Genomic DNA, 20233 nt, shown 5'->3' on the forward strand with positions numbered 1-20233 from the left:
ACTGGGAAGCGGGAAAAAAATTCTAAATGCAGTGAAAATGATGAAAAAACACATTTGCGCCATTTCTTGTGGGCTTGGTTTTTACAGCTTTCACTGTGCACCCCAAATGACAGGTCTATTTCATTCATTGGGTCAATACGATCACGGGGATACCAAATTTGTATAGGTTTTATAATGTTTTCATACATTTACAAAAATTAAAACCTCCTGTACAGAAAAAAAATTCTTCATTTTGCCATGTTCTTGCGCTAATAACTTTTTCATACTTTGGTGTATGGAGCTGTGAGTGGTGTCATTTTTTGCGACTTCTGATGACGTTTTCAATGCTTCTATTTTTAGGACTGTGCGACCTTTTGATCACTTTTTATAGAATTTTTTCCATTTTTCAAAATGGCAAAAAAATGCCATTTGCGACTTCGGGCGCTATTTTCCGCTACGGGGTTAAACGCAGTGAAAAACGGTTATTCAGACTCCCTAGGGTACTTTAACCCTACGTTGTCTGATTGATCCTACCATATACTGCCATACTACAGTATGGCAGTATATGGAGATTTTGCATACCATCTATTACAATGTGCACATCGCACATTGTAATAGATAGCCTCGATCATGACAGCCTCGGATCTTTGTGTGATCCCAGGCTGTCATGGCAACGGATCGCCGCTCCCCGGTGACGTCACGGGGAGTGACGATCGGAGCCAAGATGGCGGCGCCCACGCGCCGCCGACTCTTTAATGCCACCGGCGATCAAGAGGTTAACACCCGCGATCGGTGCAAGCACCGATCGCGGGTGTTAGCGACGGCCGTTTGCTTCATTATGAAGCAAATGCCCGGTGAGTATGAAGAGGGCTCAGCCCGTGAGCCCTCTTCATACTCGCCCATGCACAGTAAGACGTAAGGGTACGTCTTATTGCGCTATGGGGTTAAAGAACATACAATCTTTATTATTTTGGCAATTTAGACATATAAGGGCTTATTTTCTGAGATCAAGCTCTCATTCACCTAACAGTGAAATACAGATGTAATACACTGTGTTATGTATGCTCCAGTTTATACAGAAAAAAGGGAGGTGGGCACTGCACCGGTAAAAGCAGTCACGCATGAATAAGTATACCAATGACCACATGGGGGAAGGCGGATCCCACATGTTTCGTCACCAATGTGACTTCCTCAGGGGTAAGTGACTGACCTATATGTGGGTTTATTGACGGTTTACATAGGCAGGGTGCAGGGGAGCTTTTCTGGGACTCTGCTTTGTACTTTTATGTGCCCAGTTGTGATATAATATTGGATTACGTCTTTTTAAGTGTTTTTATATATGGTGTGTGCACATTTGATATAAAGATTTTTTTAGATTTATTTTTGGTCGATTGATGCATCTCTTTGTTCTTCATGTGGTCATTGGTATGCTCCATTTTGTTATAAGTGGGTTCTGTCTAGAGGCAGGACCCGGCATCTGAAGGATATTGTGCAGCCCAGGGGCACTCGCCAGACCCTGGAGCTGCCATCAGAGGATCGGACCACCATGGTTGGCGTGCGGGGGGTCCAACCCACTTCTGGAACCCCTTACATGCGTGGTCATGCTTGACATCTGCGTGTAAGGGGATGAACCTGCGTTCAGAGATTCCTCCATGTCAGAGGTGGGTGTCACCTGTAATACAGCTACAGCCAGATACTCCGGATCTGGAAATACAGTAAATTCTTTATTTTTTGGCAGCTCAGTTACTTGTGGATGTCTCTGAGCAAAGAGGTGGACACTTAACTGCTTTCCCATAGCTTCTTCAATGAGGTAGAGCTTCTATGCAAACTGACAAACCCTGAGCTTTGGAAATTCTCAAGATGTAATTCAGTAGATTTCAAAGTGACACTCATTTTATCTGGAAGGTAGGTCGCATAAGAAAAGGCAAAGAAAGTGGAAATAGAAGCAAGTTTCTAGCAGTTCGTTGTACTATCGATTTCAAAGTGACCATTTAAAAAAAAGAAAAAGGCAAAGGAAATTCACATTTAAGTCAATGCTTAATCTTTGAATTGTATGCAAAACTTCAAAATTGCAAATCACAACCCTATGGACTAGACATCAAAATAATACAATAAATCATTTCCTGAGGAGACCCAAAAGGATATGGAGCTCTGTTGGACAAAATATAACAAGATTTAAGAAATGAATACAGTGCTTTACATTTGCTGTTTTTTAAGGTGAATGGAAACACTTTTCTTCCTCCGAAAGGATGTGTTTTCTTTACACAGCTGCAGAGGCAATGAAAATGTATTGATGTACTTTAACGGAAACCTTCATCCAAAACCAAAAAATAAATTTTTGAATAAGGTTATACTCAATAATCCACTCCCTGTCATACTCACAGGGTTCCAGGAAGCAGAAATCTGGACTACTCTATGTGGATTCATTACTGTGAAAAACAATGGCAGCACAATGTACAGGCAGCCCCCGGGTTACATACAAGATAGGGTCTGTAGGTTTGTTCTTAAGTTGAATTTGTATGTAAGTCAGAACTGTATATTTTATCACTGTTTGGTCTCTGCGACAATTGGATTTTAAAAATGTTGGGTTGTCATAAGAATCAATATTGATATTAACACTAAAGCTTCACATTAGACACCTGTGATAACTGTTACAGCTGTTTATTGTAGCCTAGGACTAAAGTACAATAAATTACCAATATCCAGTGGTCCGTTTGTAACTAGGGGTCGTATGTAAGTCGAGTGTTCTTAAGTAGGGGACCGCCTGTACAGAAAACACAAGTTTCTTTTTATTCTCTAAGAAAGAATTGTAGTAGCATATATGTGTAATGATGACCTATCCTATGGTTGTGGAGTGCCTCTTGTTATCACGATTTTGGGGAGCGGATTTATTGTAGCTTTAAGGGGTTTTACCACCGAGCAAGTTAGCACCAAGCAAGTAACTTGATGATCTGTGAGTGTCTCAGTGACGAGACCCACACATATAACGAGAATGGGGGGTGCGATGGGGTTCAAGTTACCTCCATTAGACCCTTTGCCGTTGCGACAGATGAATGGAGCAGACGGTTGTGCATATACAGTGACATAAAAATTGGCATCATAATTATTATTTGATAACCTGCGAAAAGTGTGACCGATACTGACTCTAGTAACACTTAAATATGAATGATTAAATTTCACTGAAAAAACATGGCTTGTACTCGAGTATATACGAGTATATATATCGACAAACGTTTACATACATTTCATTAGTATTGTGTACCACTGACCTTTAAAATGTATGACTTGGATCAAACGTTTTGGATACCCTTCTCAGGCTTGCAAGCCTCTCCTTTTTTCCTCCATACGTAACAAGTAATATCTTTATTCTGGCAGAGGGGCCATTCAGCCTATGTCAATACACTGTACACTGTACCCCCCGCAGTGTTTGATAGCGTTACCGGAAGTTTCCGGTAACGCTATCACTCTAACACTGCGGCGTTTGAGCAAGCACTAGGAGCTGCTTATTTTAAGAAAGTTAACAAAGCCTTTCACCAGGGACCTCATTTTCACTAGACAGTTTGAAGCCCATTACAGCTAGCGAAGATGACTTTCTGCTTTTTCTGGCCATTAGCATTACAATAGAATTGTGTACTGAGTTCCAGGTTTGTTTTGGATTGGATGCATTTAACCCCTTAAGGACGCAGGGTTTTTTCGCTCATTTCTCGCTCTCCACCTTCAAAAATCCATAACTCTTTCATTTTTACGTGTACAGACCTGTGTGAAGGCTTATTTTGTGCGTAACAAATTTTACTTTCCCGTAATGTTATTCATTTTAACATGCCGTGTAATGCGAAGCTGAAAAAAAATTCCAAGTGTGGAAAAATTGGAAAAAAAAAAACGCACATGCGTCACGTTCTTGTGGGCTCAGTTTTTATGACTTTCACTCTGCGCTCAAAATAACACCTCAGCTTTATTCTTTGGTTCGGTGCGATCGCGATGATACCAAATTTATACCGGTTTTGTGTTTTAAAACATTTTCAAAAAATAAACAAATGTGTACAAAAAAAGAAAAAAAAAATTTGCCATATTCTGAAGCTAATAACTTTTTCATACTTTGGCGCACGGAGCTGTGTGAGGTGTAATTTTTTTGTGAAATGAGGCGACGTTTTCATTGCTACCATTTTGAGGTCTGTGCGACATTTTGATCATTTTTTATTCCATTTTTTATGTGATGTAAAAAGGTCTAAAAGTCGCATTTCGGACATTTGGGCGCCATTTCCCGTCTCTGAGGTCACCGCCAGCTGTAACAGTTTTTATATTTTGATAGATCGGGCATTTTGGGACGCGGTGATACCTAATGTGTCTGTGATTTTTACTGTTTATTATGTTTTATATCAGTTCTAGGGAAAGGGGGGGTGATTTGAATTTTTAATATTTTATAAATTTTTTTTCTTTTTTAAACTTTTTTTTTTCACTATATCTTAGACCATCTAGGGTACATTAACCCTAGATGGTCAGATCGTTCCTACATTTTTGCAGCTCATTCATTACAATGAGCCACTGACTCATTGTCGGCGGCAATGAAAGGGTTAATAGCCGCGATCGGTGCAAGCACCGACCGCGGTTATTAGCGGTGGGGGTTTGCTGCAATATGCAACAACCCTTGTTTGAGTGAAAGAGCAGGAGAGAGTTGTACAGGAGCACAAAGTCTGAGAGCGGAGGAATGAGTGAGCAGCACAGATACGTCACATATATATATATATTTTTTTTTAATGCTGCAAATCCACAACAAATGTGAGACTCAGAACAGGATTCTGTCAGGGTGCAAGGCAAGTTAAAATACAACCTGTCTTTAGTAAAAATGAAGTCCTTGCTGACAGGTTCCTTTTAAAACCCTGCAGTAGAATTCCTTTTAGTCATAACTAGACTAGATCAGCTGTCAGTGTGAGTATAGCAATAAAAGTGGATTTATATATATTGCTCAAAGCAGTATTCATGCAATTTCACTTTAAAGTTTAATTATGCTTTATGTTTTTTTTATAAAAATCTCTCCACAGTGTTACATAATGGCTTATTCTCATTTTATATATAAAAAAGCCAGAATAAATAACGGTGAACAATTTTTCAAATCAGCAGTTTTTAAAAAAGAGCACCTCCCTTTTGACAAAATATGAGAGCTGACATTTCAAATGTGAACAGGGCACGTATTTAAACCTCTGGTTTCCTGCACCTACCACTATTATTACCTGGCAGCAACATTCCAGAAACACTGGACCCAAACTAGACTAAAAGGAAAAGCGCTGCCAAAGCGGTTTAGTCACAAAAAGGAAAGGATTATAGCCAATTGAGACAAGCAGACATCAGTATGAAGCCAAGTCTGGAGCGACAGGCAGCTTTGGCATGTAACTTTAGCCAAGTCAGTGTGGCCATAGAATTCCAGAAAACCACTTCAGGGTCAAGTGGTAGAACACAGATTATGTCAGAGAAATGTTCAGGGCAGTAGTACTGAAAGTAATGAAAAAGTGGTAGAAAAAGCGAAATGCCTTAGTATATCTGTTTAGTGGATTTTAGCCATTTGTAGTTGGGAGCAAACATCAGCAAGAATTGCTAAAAAAAAAGCTTTTAGAAATATTTTAACGTTTATACTAGAAGGCTCCTTGCACATGAACGCACTTTGCCTGTGGAAATGGATCCCTGAGCAGGGTGCACAAAGCAGTGGATGGGAGTCCTTGCATCACAATGAAATATGTAACAACATCCATTTCCAGAGGCCGAGCACATCTGTGGGTAAGATGGGTATGCCAGCTATTATGGACACAGATCAGCAACAGCAAATCTGTTTAAATTTGCTATGACTCTCTAGAATGTGTTATGTAGATTTTGGATTTTTTTTTTTTACTGTGAATTGCAAAAGTACAAACACCTTATGTGACAGCTGCGGTGTACAAAGAAAATAGAAAGATTGCTTATTTTTAGATTCATCTACCTATTCAAAGAATATGATCAATAGAGGTTTGTGAGAATTGAGTTGTCTATTTCAAAGCTGTGGTATTTCCATACAGCAGAGCATACACAAAGACACATTCCTGCAGAATTAAAGGTTTCCTCACCAGTGGCTAGTATGACCCAATTCCTATATACCAGTGGTGGCGAACCTATGGCACGGGTGCCAGAGGTGGCACTCAGAGCCCTCTCTATGGGCACCTGCACCATCACCCCAACACAGAGTTCGCGAGATAGGACAAGGCCTGCAAGGACTGCAGTCCCAGGCAGCCCAGAACCCTAGAAGGAAGCTACAAACTTCTTCTCCTTATTTCTACTGTATTTGTGTCCTCAGGGGCCTATACAAATTAAACATGTAACAGAGCAGGGAGTAATAAGTTACTGTTTAACCCCTTCCCGACGCGCGCCGATCGATCGCGGGTGCTTTCACGGCTATCGCCGCCGGCAATGCTGCCGGAGGCTTCAAAAAGAATCCGCCATCTTGCCGCGGATCGCTGCTCCCCGATGACGTCACCGGGAGCGGTGATCCGTTGCCATGACAGCATCGGGTCTCACGAAGGCCCGATGCTGTCTCGTTTTAACCCATTCATTACAATGTGCTATCAGCACATTGTAATGAATGAGGAGTAAAATCCCCATATACTGCCATATTGCAGTATGGCAGTATATGGTAGGATCGATCAGACAACCTAGGGTTAAAGTACCCTAGGGAGTCTGAAAAATAGTTAAAATAAAAGTAAAAAAAAGTTTAAAAAAAAAAAATTATATTAAAAAAACCTAAAAATTCAAATCACCCCCCTTTCCCTAGAACTGATATTAATATTAATAAACAGTAAAAATCATAAACACATTAGGTATCGCCGCGTCGGAAAATGTCCAATCTATCAAAATATAATAACTGTTTTTCACTGCGTTTAACCCCGTAACGGAAAATAGCGTTCAAAGTCAAAAATGACATTTTTTTGCCATTTTGGAAAATATAAAAACATTAATAAAAAGTGATCAAAAGGTCGTACAGTCCTAACAATGATAGCAATGAAAACGCCATCAAAAGTTGCAAAAAATGACACCACCCACAGCTCCGTACACCAAAGTATGAAAAAGTTATTAGCGCCAGAAGATGGCAAAATAAAAAAAAAAATTTTGTACAGGAGGTTTTAATTTTTTTAAATGTATGAAAACATTATAAAACCTGTACAAATGTGGTATCCCTGTGATTGTAGCAACCCAAAGAATAAAATAGACCTGTCATTTGGGGCACGCAGTGAAAGCTGTAAAATCCAAGCCCACAAGAAAACGTCGCAAATGTGTTTTTTCACCATTTTCACTGCATTTGGAATTTTTTTCCCGCTTCCCAGTACACGCCATGGAATATTAAATACCGCCACTACGAAGTGCAACTTGTTACGCAGAAAATAAGCCATAACAGAGCTCTTTATGTGGAAAAATAAAAAAGTTATAGATTTTTGAAGGTGGGGAGTGAAAAATGGAAGTGAAAAAACTAAAAAAGGCCAAGTCGTTAAGGGGTTAAATCGTTGAATCGGCACTTTGCAAAAAATATGTGGGTTTCGGTTGTAGTTTGGGCACTCGGCATCTAAAAGGTTTGCCATTACTGCTATACAAACTTACAGGGGTAATATCTATTAAACAGTTAGACATATATTAAAAAAAACGGGCCCCTCTGTCCACTGTTACCTCTGGTGAAGCTCTCTAAATGCTTTACTATAGTTCCAGACTGCAATGACCAGCTGTAATGTGTCTGTAATGAAGCTTTATTCATAATAGTTGGTCCAATTAGAGCAAAAAAATTTTAAACTCCAATTGTCACTGGGGCAAAAAAAATATTTTTGTCTGGAACTACAATTCTGGAATATTCAGGTTTCACTTGCATACAAATTCAAGTTATGAACAAACCTATGTTTTCGATTTTTTCATATATCCTCACTATTGTTTTGTAACTTGTGGATCTCTATCTAACAACTGCCTTACTCCCCCATTCACTGCTCCATTCACCACACAGCAACATAGCTTACCCACTCTCTGACTTGACTACCCCTTTAGCCTCTTCCTTTTTCTCCTCTACACTATTTCTCCGATTTTCTTACCGCTTTTAACATACAAATATATGAAGAAGTAACAATCTAAGCCTATATTAATCTGTATAAAGTGATTACTATGAAAAAAAAGAAATCAAAAAAGGACTTTTATGGGTGGGCTCTCACGTAGGTATTCTAAAGAAAGAGAGAAGGGCCACACACAGGAGGAAAGGAAGAGCTCTTCCTTTCCCATAAAACAAGACCACCCACTGATGTGTTCTAGTTCTGTTCTGATATTTACATAAACCTTTACAGGCTTATTATTTTAAAAATATTTCCGTTTACTATGGTCCAGATATCTATGAATACATTTAAAATAGTAAAACAAAACAAATAAGCTTAGCAAACAGTTACAGTTAACGCTCCGAGACAATTAGATAAATACCCGTTACTGTGTTTCCATATGGAAATTAATACAGAGAATAATAAAATCTTTAAAGTAATAAAATAACAATGTTTGGTGTCAACAAGATAAAAGCACCCAAAATTTAATAAAATGTCACTTAAACCATATGGTGAATACAATAAAAAAAAAAAATTAATTAATAAAAAGTCTAGAAACCTCAACCTGTGCCCAGGCGGGTGGTAGAGCACCTCCTAACTGGGTCAGCTCCAGGACCTTGGATGAATTTAACTGAAAAGGACTTCATATGACCATATGGTTCTGGTGCCATCAGCCCATCCGGACCTCCAGTACCATTTAAAACAGAGCATAACCCACATACTATGCAATCAGAATTGACCTAGAACCAGGCACTCATTTTCTCCGATTCCCAAAAATATGGTATCTGGCTGGGACGGCAATAATTTCATAACATGCATATAAAGTTATTGGACAAAGATTATTTTGAAGCCCCTAACCCCTTCCTGCCGCAGCCCTTTTTCGTTTTTTCGTTTTCATTTTTCACTCCCCACATTCAAAAATCCATAACTTTTTTTATTTTTCCCTGTACAGAGCTGTGTGACAGCTTATTTTCTGTGTAACAAATTACACTTCAAAATGGTGGCCTTTAATATTCCATGCCGTGTACTGGGAAGCGGGAAAAAAAATTCCAAATGCAGTGAAATTGGTAAAAAAAACGCATTTGTGCCGTTTTCTTGTGGGCTTGGATTTTACGGATTTCACTGTACGCCCTAAATGAAATGTCTACTTTATTCTTTGGGTCGGTACAATTACGGGGATAACAAATTTATATAGGTTTTATAATGTTTTCATACATTTAAAAAAATTAAAACCTCCTGTACAAAAATTTTGGGGGGGGATTTTGCCATCTTCTGGCGCTAATAACTTTTTCATACTTTGGTGTACGGAGCTGTGGTGCAGTTTTTTGCGGATTTTGATGACGTTTACAATGTTATCATTTTTAGGACTGTACGACCTTTTGATCACTTTTTATAGAATTTAAATTTTTTTTTAAAGTGGCAAAAAAGTGCCATTTTCTACTTTGGGCGCGATTTTCCGTTACGGGGTTAAACGCAGTGAAAAACCGTTATCATATTTTGATAGATCTGGCATTTTCGGATGTGGCGATACCTAATGTGTTTATGATTTTTACTGTTTATTTATATTTATATCAGTTCTAGAGAAACGGGGGTGATTTGAATTTTTAGTTTTTTTTATTATAATTTTTTAACTTTTTTTTTTAAATTTTATTTTTACTATTTTTCAGACTCCCTAGGGTACTTTAACCCTAGGGTGTCTGTACGATCCTATCATATACTGCCATACTACAGTATGGCAGTATATCGGGATTTTACTCCTCATACATTACAATGTGCTGATAGCACATTGTAATGAATGGGTTAACCCAAAGTAGCTTCGGGTCTTCGTGAGACCCGAAGCTACCATGGCGACAGATCGCCGCTCCCCGATGACGTCACATGGAGCAACGATCCTCGGAAAGATGGCGGCGCAAGGCAGCACGAGCCCTCTCCATGCACAGGGACCCGGCATGTGACGTACTAATACGTCACATGTCGGTAAGGGGTTAAGAGCTGTGAATACTAGATTTCCATAACTTTGAAGCGCAGTATTCTGGGGAGATAATCACAAACAGGATAGTGAAACTAAGAGCTTGAGGGAAGCGGTGTTCTGTGAAGAATGCACATGGAAAACAAGCATATGATCGCCCCTCTTGCTATATTATTCACCCCAAGTATGCATGTATGCATGAGGATGCTTACATGTAATTGTATACATGCATGTACAGTGGGTACGGAAATAATTAAAATCACTTAGTTTTAATAATAATAATAAATAATAATAATTCTTTATTTATATAGCGCACACAGATTACGCAGCGCTGCACAAAGCATGTCAAATTAGTTTTCTAGTCTTTGCTTTATTGTAGTTAATTGGTAAGATCAACACATTTTTTTTTTTTGCTCAGTAGTATAACTCCCATCTTAACAGAAAAAAAACAGGCATATTTTTGCTAATTGATTAAACAAGAAAAACTGAAATGTATTCAAACCCTTTGCTTAGTGCGGAGTAGAAGCACCTTTTGAGCTACCCTATATACTCAAATATAAGCCGACCTGCCCCTCAGTATATAGCCTGCCAGCACCTACCCCCCCCCCCCCCCCCAAGTATAGAGCCTGCCCATCCCTCAAATTATATAGCTGGCCAGCCCCTGCCCCAAGCGGTTTTTATAGACTCTAGTATAAGCAGAATTAGGATTTTTCAGCACAATTTTTGTGCTGAAAAACTCGCCTTAAACTACAGTATATACGGCCGTGAATCTTCTTGGGAAGGATGCAACAAGTTTCTCACACCTGGATTTGGGGATCCTCTGCCATTATTCCTTGCAGATCCTCTCTAGTTCCCTCAGGTTGGATGGTGAATGTTGGTAGACAGCCATTTTCAAGTCTCTCCAGAAATGCTAAACTGGGTTTAGGTCAGGGCTCTGGTCAGGCCAGTCAAGAATGGTCACAGAGTTTTTCTGAAGCCACTGCCTTGTTATTTTATCTGTGTTCTTAGGGTCATTGTTCGGCCCAGTCTGGTGTTCAAAGAGGTGTTCATCCAGGATCTCTTTGTACTTGACTGCATTAAATCTTTCCTTCAATTGCAACCATTTGTACTGTCCCTGCTGCTAAAAACCTCCCCACAGCATGATGCTGCCACCACCATATTTACTATTGGCATTGTATTTGGCAGGTAGTGAGCGGTGCCTGGTTTTCTCCACACATACCACTTAGAAGGGAGGCGTTCATGTGATTTTTTGCAAGCTGTTTGCAGCTTTCATATGTCTTGGGGAACAGTTGTGGTCCTCCCAAAATTGTTCCATTTAAGGATTATGGAGGACACTGTTCTATTAAGTACCAAAGGTGCTGCAGAAATTCTTTTGTAACCTTGGCCAAATCTGTGCCTTGCCAAAATTTTGTCTCTGAGTTCCTTGGGTAGTTCCCTAGACCTCATAATTCTTATGTGCTCTGACATGCATTGTAAGCTGTGAGGTCTTATAGAGAAAGTTGTTTGTCTTTCCTAAGTAAGTTCAATTAGTTTAATTAAACTCTGCTCCAATGAAGGAGTAGTACCATCTCAAGGAGGATCAAAAGGAAATGGACAGCATGTGAGTTAAATGAGTGTCACTGCAAAGGGTCTGAATACTTACAACCATGTGATATTTCAGTTTTTCTTATCTAAAAAATTAGCAATAATATCTACCGGGTTTTTTTCTGTCAAGATTGCGCGCAGAGTGTACATTACTGAGCAGAAATTTTTTTTTGATCTTACCAATTGGCTGCAATAATAGAAAAAGTAAAAAAAAAATTAAAAGGGATCTGAATACTTTTCAAATGTGTAAAATTTGCCTGAAAAGTATCTCTAGTATTTAATCACATTTATTGTAGCATGTACTGAGTGTTTCCAGAGAAATCAAGTTTATCACACTCTGTGATCTGGCTTTACAGGTTGTTACAAGTCTCACACTCCCCTCTGCTCCTTCAACAGTTGGAAGTACACACTGCATAGGGAGTGCTCAGGGAGCGGGGAGGGGGGGGGGGGGGTAGAAGGGTAACAGTCTTTAAAGCCAGACCACACAGGCAATGGATAACAAATAAGATTACCACAGTCAGGGTGGATCAACTAGTAGAAAAATATGAAAAACCTGTGAGTAGCACATGAAGAAGAAATAGTGTAGTAAAATCCAAATAGAAGCAGCACTCTACCATAACAGTGATACAGCACACACAGTTGTATCACTGTTATGGTGGAATAAAGAAAGAAAAGTTTCATTGGAGTGCTGCTTCTATTTGGATTGATCTATGAGTAAGTGCCTCTGGTTTATCATGATGGATCTTGATGGTAGGTGTCCTTTAAACATTTGTAACAGTGTAAGAACATTTGCATCAAACAAATGCAACTTTAAAAACTATGATTAATAAGATTGTTAGTATGTTTTGCAAACATGCATTTTTTTAAAAAGAATTCTTCTTTTTTTTTTTTTTTTACAAATTGCAGTAGAGTTAAGTTTTTTGTATTTTGTTTTGGCTGATGCACTTTGATTACCAGCTATGTTAACCAATTCCACATCAAACATGACTAGCCACAGCAATTGCCCCAACCAAACATCCTGCATTTAATAAGTGGACAATTAGAGCTGCCATTGTGATGGTTGAGTTTGACTGTTGCATACTTTTATTTTTGCTTTAAAGTATAAATAAATTCATCTAGCAATGTGCATTGAAACACTCTGCTCTTTCACAAGCAATGGACATAACTGAATTAGCAATCAAGAATGTACTGCTAAGGTTTTTTTTATATGTATAAAAAAAAATAAACATGCAAACATAGTCTCTACAAACCACCAGCAGACAGCAGCAAAGTACATTTACAACTCATTACAGAAACAAACGTGGGTTATATTATATGGCTTGCTGCATTTTAGAGGTTCTCTTTTGTAACTTCATATCAGGACATATTAAACAAGTCTCGGGAAAATGTCAGTTATTGGTCCGTGCTTTGTTGAAATTTGCAGTGACTTTGTTTTAGAAGCTTTATTTAGTCATTTAGTACCCCACACAAGAGCTATGTTTGCAATTAATTCTAAAAAGCACACATTCAGATCAATAGTGACTCCATATAGGTTTCTCTATAGGACTGAAATTTGGATATATTAGTTTCATATCAGAAAATGGGATTAAGGAGATTTTTCTTTTCCTGTGCAGTCCAAGCCTGGGGACATGAATTCAAAAACCAGGATCTTCTTGTTCATGCTGTTTCCAAATTTTGTCTTCACATCTGGTTATTTCCCTGAAAGACACCCCAAGCAACCCAATGTAAAGGGACCACCACCTTTCCTGCCATTTAATGCAAAAAGTCAAGGTAAGATATATTTGTGTCCATATGGTTTCAGACTTAACTATCAAGCCATTACTGTACCTTTCTTTAATTTTACAAAAAATATATAGCTTGTGCAGTTCCATTTCATACAATGTGACCTGGTATATGATGTATGCAAAGCCCATGGAGGCATTTTAATAAAACTTAAAAAAAAAAAGTTTAAAATATTTAAATTTGGACATTTCAGATGACAACATTTTGAGGGGTTCATGGAGTTTCATACGTAATAATGGATTTCCCTAAATACAGCAAACACTATTTTTCCCTTAAAGTAATTACAAAAAAGGTATAAAATATGTAAATAGCCTTTAATCCAAACTACAGCTATGAAATTTTCTTAAACTAACATTTTACTATGTAATTATTAAAGTGTTATCATTGACTCATTTATAACATGCTAATATGAAAGACAAATTTAGTTATTTGTATAGTTTTATAAAAATAAAAGGGTTTATGCAAGAACATGAACTATAGCTTTTAAATGAAAATGTTGTTAAATATATTTTTTATTGCTAGTTGCAGTAATGACTAACCTCCCATTACTCCATTTTTTTCATGGTAATTTATGTAGAAAGTTTTAAGAAAATTTACAGATACAACCAGGAAAATTCAATGAACCATTGTAATACGTTTTATCAATGTGTTTTATTTATTAAGAAAATAGTGATTAAAAAACTAGCCGGCTGCACTAGATTTTCAATTCATATTTATTATGGGTTTTTTGCTTCATTATGGCTTCTGCAGCTGAAATTTTATTACCATACACATCCAGGAGTAGAATATGAAAGCCAGATAATAAAACACACACACACACACATATATATATACCTTACCCACATATCTAGAAGGATCATTGGTTGAGCGCAGATTTCTAATTCGAAGACCTAAAGTAGATTTATTCTAAAAATAAATTAATGTTTTGGCTCCATCCTCACTCCTTAAAAAACAAAAAAAGGCTGAAGTTGAAGTTAACTACACAAGTAGTGAATAAATCTACTGTGATCTGTCAACTGGAAGTCCAAGTGCTGTATCTGCTGACCTTTGGTTTACATGGAGAGCCAATTCATTTACATGGCAATTTACACTAGTAATTGTAGAAATCTGTGTTTATATACAGGTACACATACACACTTTTAATATAGAATGTACAATTTCCTAGCACAGCATACATATATTGTTTGTTTATGCCATTACAGATTGTACCATTTCTATTAAGCTCTTGTATTATTTTACCAATAGCAGATTTCTACACAAAAGATTTCTGGACAGTTTAAATCCAACTTAAAAAAATTCCTGATATTTTAAAGTCTATTTTAATACCATAAATCAATAATGCAGGCAATAATACAATGTAATCCTTTAATAGCCATAGCTCCACCGATTCTGGCAGAGCTTAAATTATTTATGTAGGTAGGACATACAGCAGGAATATAAGAATGCAGTTTTAAGAGAACCGGCAACAGCAACAATAAATCGAATAAACCACTATCAGTACCCTATCAAGCAGATTAAAATCTTCCTAACCCTGTCCATGGTATGGAACAGCATGGGGTCATTAAACTATAAAGTAATGGAGATGGAGAGCCCAATGCCGAAGTAAAGTTCCCTCATTTGTGATCGATGTCTTTCAGGAAAGCTGGCTAATGGTACATTGGAAGTTTATTTGTGCTGACAATTCAAGTGAGAACAAAATAATATAATTTGTGATAGAGAATCACCCCAAAACATTAACCCTTCAAAAGAGGTTTTTCTGACAGAAATTATTTGTGCATACGTCTTCGATCATTAGGGCTCAGATACTATTCCAAGTATACTGAGATACTGAAAGCAGTACAATGGATGAAGCTTGAAGCAGAAGGCTCTGTTCCTTCTGTATGCCTCTACTGGGTCCCTGAAGCCCAGGTCACATGCACTTAACAAGAGCTAAAGATCTCCAAAACAAGTGTTATATAGTCGATGGAGCCTTCTTATTCAGATACCAAAAAGTGCCTAGAACAACTGATTCAGGCAGATTATGGAATTCTAGGTCAATCTGGTGAAAGAGCACCTTGTGGTATGACATTTGGCCCTCAGGTTCCTATTTGAGAAGGATAGGTCATCAATATAAAACAGAGGATAGGCAATTTTGAAAATTGGTCCCAGCCCAGGGAACCAATGAGCCTGTAGAAAAATTAGATCTGAATAAACTGATTGTTAGCCTAGCTTGGATTTATAAGATCTTCATGAGGCAACAAAAGTAAAGTTTTTACATAAATAAACACTTAATAACACATATTTGTTTCCTATTTATTTCTATTCTAGTTATTCCAAGTGCGCTAGAACAGGGACCCCCAGGTCCCCCAGGACCAATTGGTCCAAGAGGTTTGCCTGGACCACCAGGATCCCCAGGAAAACAAGGCTATGGAACACCTGGTCCACAAGGTGCTCAAGGAATTCCAGGGCCACCAGGATTCTCCTCCATTGGAAAGCCAGGGCAACATGGTATGCCAGGAAAGCAAGGGGAGCAAGGAGTACAAGGAGAAAAGGGGGACATTGGACCTATTGGATTGCCTGGACCAAGGGGTCAACAGGGCTCGCCTGGATCACCTGGTCCAGTTGGAATATCGGCTACTGGAAACCCAGGTCCTCAAGGAGCAGCAGGAAACCCTGGGGCAAAAGGAGTTCCCGGATTTAAAGGCGAACCTGGTATGCCCGGTATAAATGGACCCAAAGGACAAAATGGCTATGGAATTCCAGGTCAGCCTGGCGAGAGAGGAGCTCCTGGTATGCCAGGCCCACCTGGATCTCAAGGTCCCATTGGAATAGGCAAACCTGGAATGAATGGTTTTCCTGGGCAACCAGGAAAAGTAGGTGAAAGGGGTTTACCTGGTGTACCAGGAATACAAGGTCTACCGGGGCCCCAAGGACTACCCGGACAGCCTGGACCAACTGGAATAGGCCAGCCTGGAATAAATGGTGCTCCTGGTCTTCCAGGACCTTCTGGACCTAAAGGGCATCCAGGACTACCAGGCATGCCAGGTCCTCAAGGGATGCAAGGCTTTGGAAAACCAGGCTTACCAGGGGTAAAAGGGCTAAGAGGGCCTGAAGGGATTCCTGGGATTGCTGGTATAAAGGGAGATCAGGGAGACATAGGCCATCCAGGACAGCCTGGGACATCAGGTGTGCCAGGAATTACAGGCTTACAGGGACATAGAGGGTTTCCAGGAGAAGCTGGTTTGCCAGGACTTAGAGGGGACATTGGTCCAAAAGGTGCTCCAGGAGCACCTGGGCCTGTAGGTGAAAGGGGTTTACCTGGCTTAGATGGAAAACCAGGCTATCCAGGTGAGCCAGGACTTGCCGGCCCCAAAGGAAATACAGGAAATACAGGACAGAAAGGAGAAAAGGGTATTGTAGGACCACCTGGGGCACCTGGAATAACTGGTCCATCAGGCCCCAGGGGAGAATCTGGTTACAGTGGAGAACAAGGTCAAAGAGGAGCTACAGGGATACCAGGTATGAGAGGGCCAGCAGGAGCACCAGGCATCCCAGGTTTTCCTGGTCAAAAGGGTGAAAAAGGTTCCGTTGGTTTACCAGGTCCCGCTGGAACTGCAACAAATGGCATGCAAGGGCCAATGGGACCACCTGGAAATCCTGGTTCAAGAGGGGTGAATGGTGAGCCAGGATTACCAGGACCCCCAGGTCCACCAGGTCAACCTGGGCAGATAATAATGCCACATCAAATGCCAGATGGCTATGCAAAATCAGGGCAAATTCAAGGACTAAGAGAACTTCGAGTATCAGCATTCACAGCTATTCTCTCTAAAGCATTTCCAATTGTTGGAGTACCTATAAAATTTGACAAGATTCTTTACAACAGGCAAAATCACTATGACGTCCGAACAGGAATTTTTACATGTAGGATACCAGGGATATACTATTTTGCTTACCATGTACATGTGAAAGGTTCCAATATATGGGTGGCATTATATAAAAATGGTACACCGATTATGTATACTTATGATGAGTACAAGAAGGGATACCTTGACCAGGCATCTGGAAGCGCTGTAATAGATCTTACTGAAAACGATCAAGTTTGGCTTCAGTTACCCAGTGCAGAATCTAATGGTCTATACTCTTCTGACTACATACACTCCTCTTTCTCAGGTTTCTTATTTGGCCTTACATGATACATTATTGCTAAGTTTTTTAATCTGATGCTTGAAAATTGTTATTTTAACATTATTCTGTTGATATGACTACATTACAGTGCATTGTAATTTTTTAAGTTGCATGGATAATTGTTGTAGGTTTAAATGAATTTCATTTTTTTCAATTTGGATCAGACCAAGAATCCAAACCTAGCACTTTACTTCAATAATGTCAGCCATATAAGATATTTTAAATGTGAAGCGGTGCTTTCAAGATAATTTACTTTTTCAATGTATCTATTATTCAAATTTCTCAATTGGATTGTTTACATTTACACTAACGCTTCATGGTTGTCTACATTAACAGTGGAAGGTAACCTCTGCAAAATGCCATCATTCTACAGAATGTCATACAATTGCCCTCACTCTCCCAAGGATCTGTCAACATGGGGGGGTAATGGGTTGCTAGTGCAGGCAGAGGTCAAATAATTGCGCCCAGGTCTACTATGTTAGTACACCTTAGGCGCTAGTTTTTCTAGAGAGATTAATGAGACTAAACCGAGTTACTGAGGTCTTTTAGAGGGTTTTCTACACATGCTCAGTATAGGATGGGAGGAGATAAGCTGTGACATCTATGGTAAATAAGACAATAAGCTTGACTGAAATTACAAAGGGCATGTAGGGTTTTCATGCCCTTTGTAATTTCAGTCATCCTATACTGAGCATGTGTAGAAAACCCTCTAAAAGACCTCAGTAACTCGGTTTAGTCTCATTAATGACTCCTCTCACTGTTGGGTTCTGTTTGTTTACCAAGGCTACTATAATAAAGTCATTTTACATCACCACTACAGACCATCACTGGCCTCTTTGGTTAAAGTGTGATCATACCATTCCAGAAAAGTGTCTTATCACTGGTTTCCATTGGAAAATTTAAAAATGTTTTTCACTTTTACATCAGCATTTTGTTTGTCTAACACAATCTTTATTTTATTTAGGTAAATGAGCTTTAATCATAGAAATATACATTGGTCTATTAAAGGGAACCGATCATCAGGATTTCATATTTTTACCCAATTTTTCCCATAGCCTTTTTAAATACCATTTTCCACTTCAGTTTAAAAATCGATTAAAAGTATACCTTGTCCCTTGCCAGCAAACTGGATTGTGTCACATGAGCATCTGGATAAGGCTTTATTCACAGTTCCGTACAGGGGGCGTACATATGGAGGCGGTATGGTGCAGCAAACGTGCGGCACTGTACCATTCCGTAGCCGGGAGAAAGATGGGGCATGTCTTATCTTTCCAGGGAATACGGCACCGTGCCTCATGTTTCTCTATGGAGAGGGGTGAGGGTGAGCGGCGCTCATCCCCCTCCTGCTCTCCTCGGCGCCGGGTGTGCCAGCCATGCTACGGAACAGCGGGCACCCGTTAGTGTGAATTTAGCCTAAGGCTTCGAGTACCTGTGTCATCGCTGATCTCCAAGCTCTTCTCCCCCTCCTGCTCCCTCCTGTAGCTGTTAGCTGTCCCCACGCTCCAAGCAAATCTCGTCCGCAGGTGGGAGGGAGGAGCAGTGAGGAGATAATGATACCGGGATTGCAGCCTTGCACAGATGGCCCCATGGCTGGATCCAGTTGGCAGGGAGCTAGGTGTATTGTTATATACTTTTAAAAGTCAATGGAACGAGTAATGTTAATTATAAAAGAAGATTGGGAATTAGTATTAAAAAGGCTATGGGAACCTGTAATTAGGTGAAAATATGTGATCCTGATAACAGGTTCTCTTTATAAGAGATTGGAAACTTAAAAGTGTTAAAGGCATTGTTATAGGTATATTTATATATTTTATATGTTTTTTTCTTTCCAGGCCCTATAATAGCATATATTTCCATAATCAACTAAGTGCCAAGCAATATGGCGCTACTTCCTATCATTGTAAAATTGCACTGTAAAGCCATGCATCCAACTTAAAAGCTTTCCAGAATGATGGAAGTTATTTTAAACAGATGGCTATTTGAAAATAATGTTATCAAATATGATAGTTGATATGCAAATAGTTCTCAATAAAGTCTCAAATTCTCTAAAAATCTCCCAGCATTTCTTTAAAAGAGTATGTTTTTTTTTCCAATAAATTTTATTACAAACATTGCTGCTACCAGTCTTAGAGCTTACTCAAATACAGCAACGCTAATATTGTTGCTACAACCTGATCATAGAATCCAAGCACATCAGAATGCAAATAAAAAAGGTAGTATTTATTTTCGGCCAAGATCAATATAAAGCATGACACTTTGGCTTTCACAGCAGCCTTTGTCAAACACAATAGCTAGGTTTGGAGTCGAAAAACTGTAGTAATATGGCAGTGGGTTGCCTACAAGCTGAGGATTGGTACCTCAGTACCCTGTAAGGAAAGTGTGCGAGATATCCTCAAAATGTGACAGTCTACCAACCCAAGTGTGTTCATAAATTCCCCCCCACTTAAGAACAAACCTATCTTGTATGTAGCCCAGTAAATGCCTGTACATAGGCTTTAAGAGGAAAGATCGTAGATTACCAAATATGATTTCATATGTAACTATTCAGGAGTTTTGATAACTCCAATCGTAACTAAAATGATTGCCACTGCAGGAAAACTGTTTATTATACAGCTCATGGTCACTAAAAGCGTGTGATCCCAAAAAATTTAAGCTCTCAAGCAAATGTCAA

The 20233-nt window shown here is 39.1% G+C and overlaps 2 protein-coding genes across 2 annotated transcripts in view; one reads left to right on the plus strand and one right to left on the minus strand.

Annotated features, from left to right (window-relative positions):
* The window catches only part of COL10A1 (collagen type X alpha 1 chain), a 43844-nt gene extending 25705 nt beyond the window's left edge, over positions 1 to 18139 (plus strand). Inside the window, exons 2-3 of the mRNA XM_072141740.1 lie at positions 13230 to 13386; positions 15706 to 18139. Coding sequence (XP_071997841.1) covers positions 13230 to 13386; positions 15706 to 17570 — 2022 coding nt within the window. The 3' untranslated portion in view covers positions 17571 to 18139. The remainder of the gene's footprint in view (positions 1 to 13229; positions 13387 to 15705) is intronic.
* NT5DC1 (5'-nucleotidase domain containing 1) overlaps positions 1 to 20233 on the minus strand; it is a 168630-nt gene that overhangs the window by 119803 nt on the left and 28594 nt on the right. The gene's annotated exons all lie outside the window — the stretch shown is intronic.

Source organism: Engystomops pustulosus, chromosome 3, assembly GCF_040894005.1.
Source record: "Engystomops pustulosus chromosome 3, aEngPut4.maternal, whole genome shotgun sequence".
Classification (NCBI taxonomy): Eukaryota; Metazoa; Chordata; class Amphibia; order Anura; family Leptodactylidae; genus Engystomops; species Engystomops pustulosus.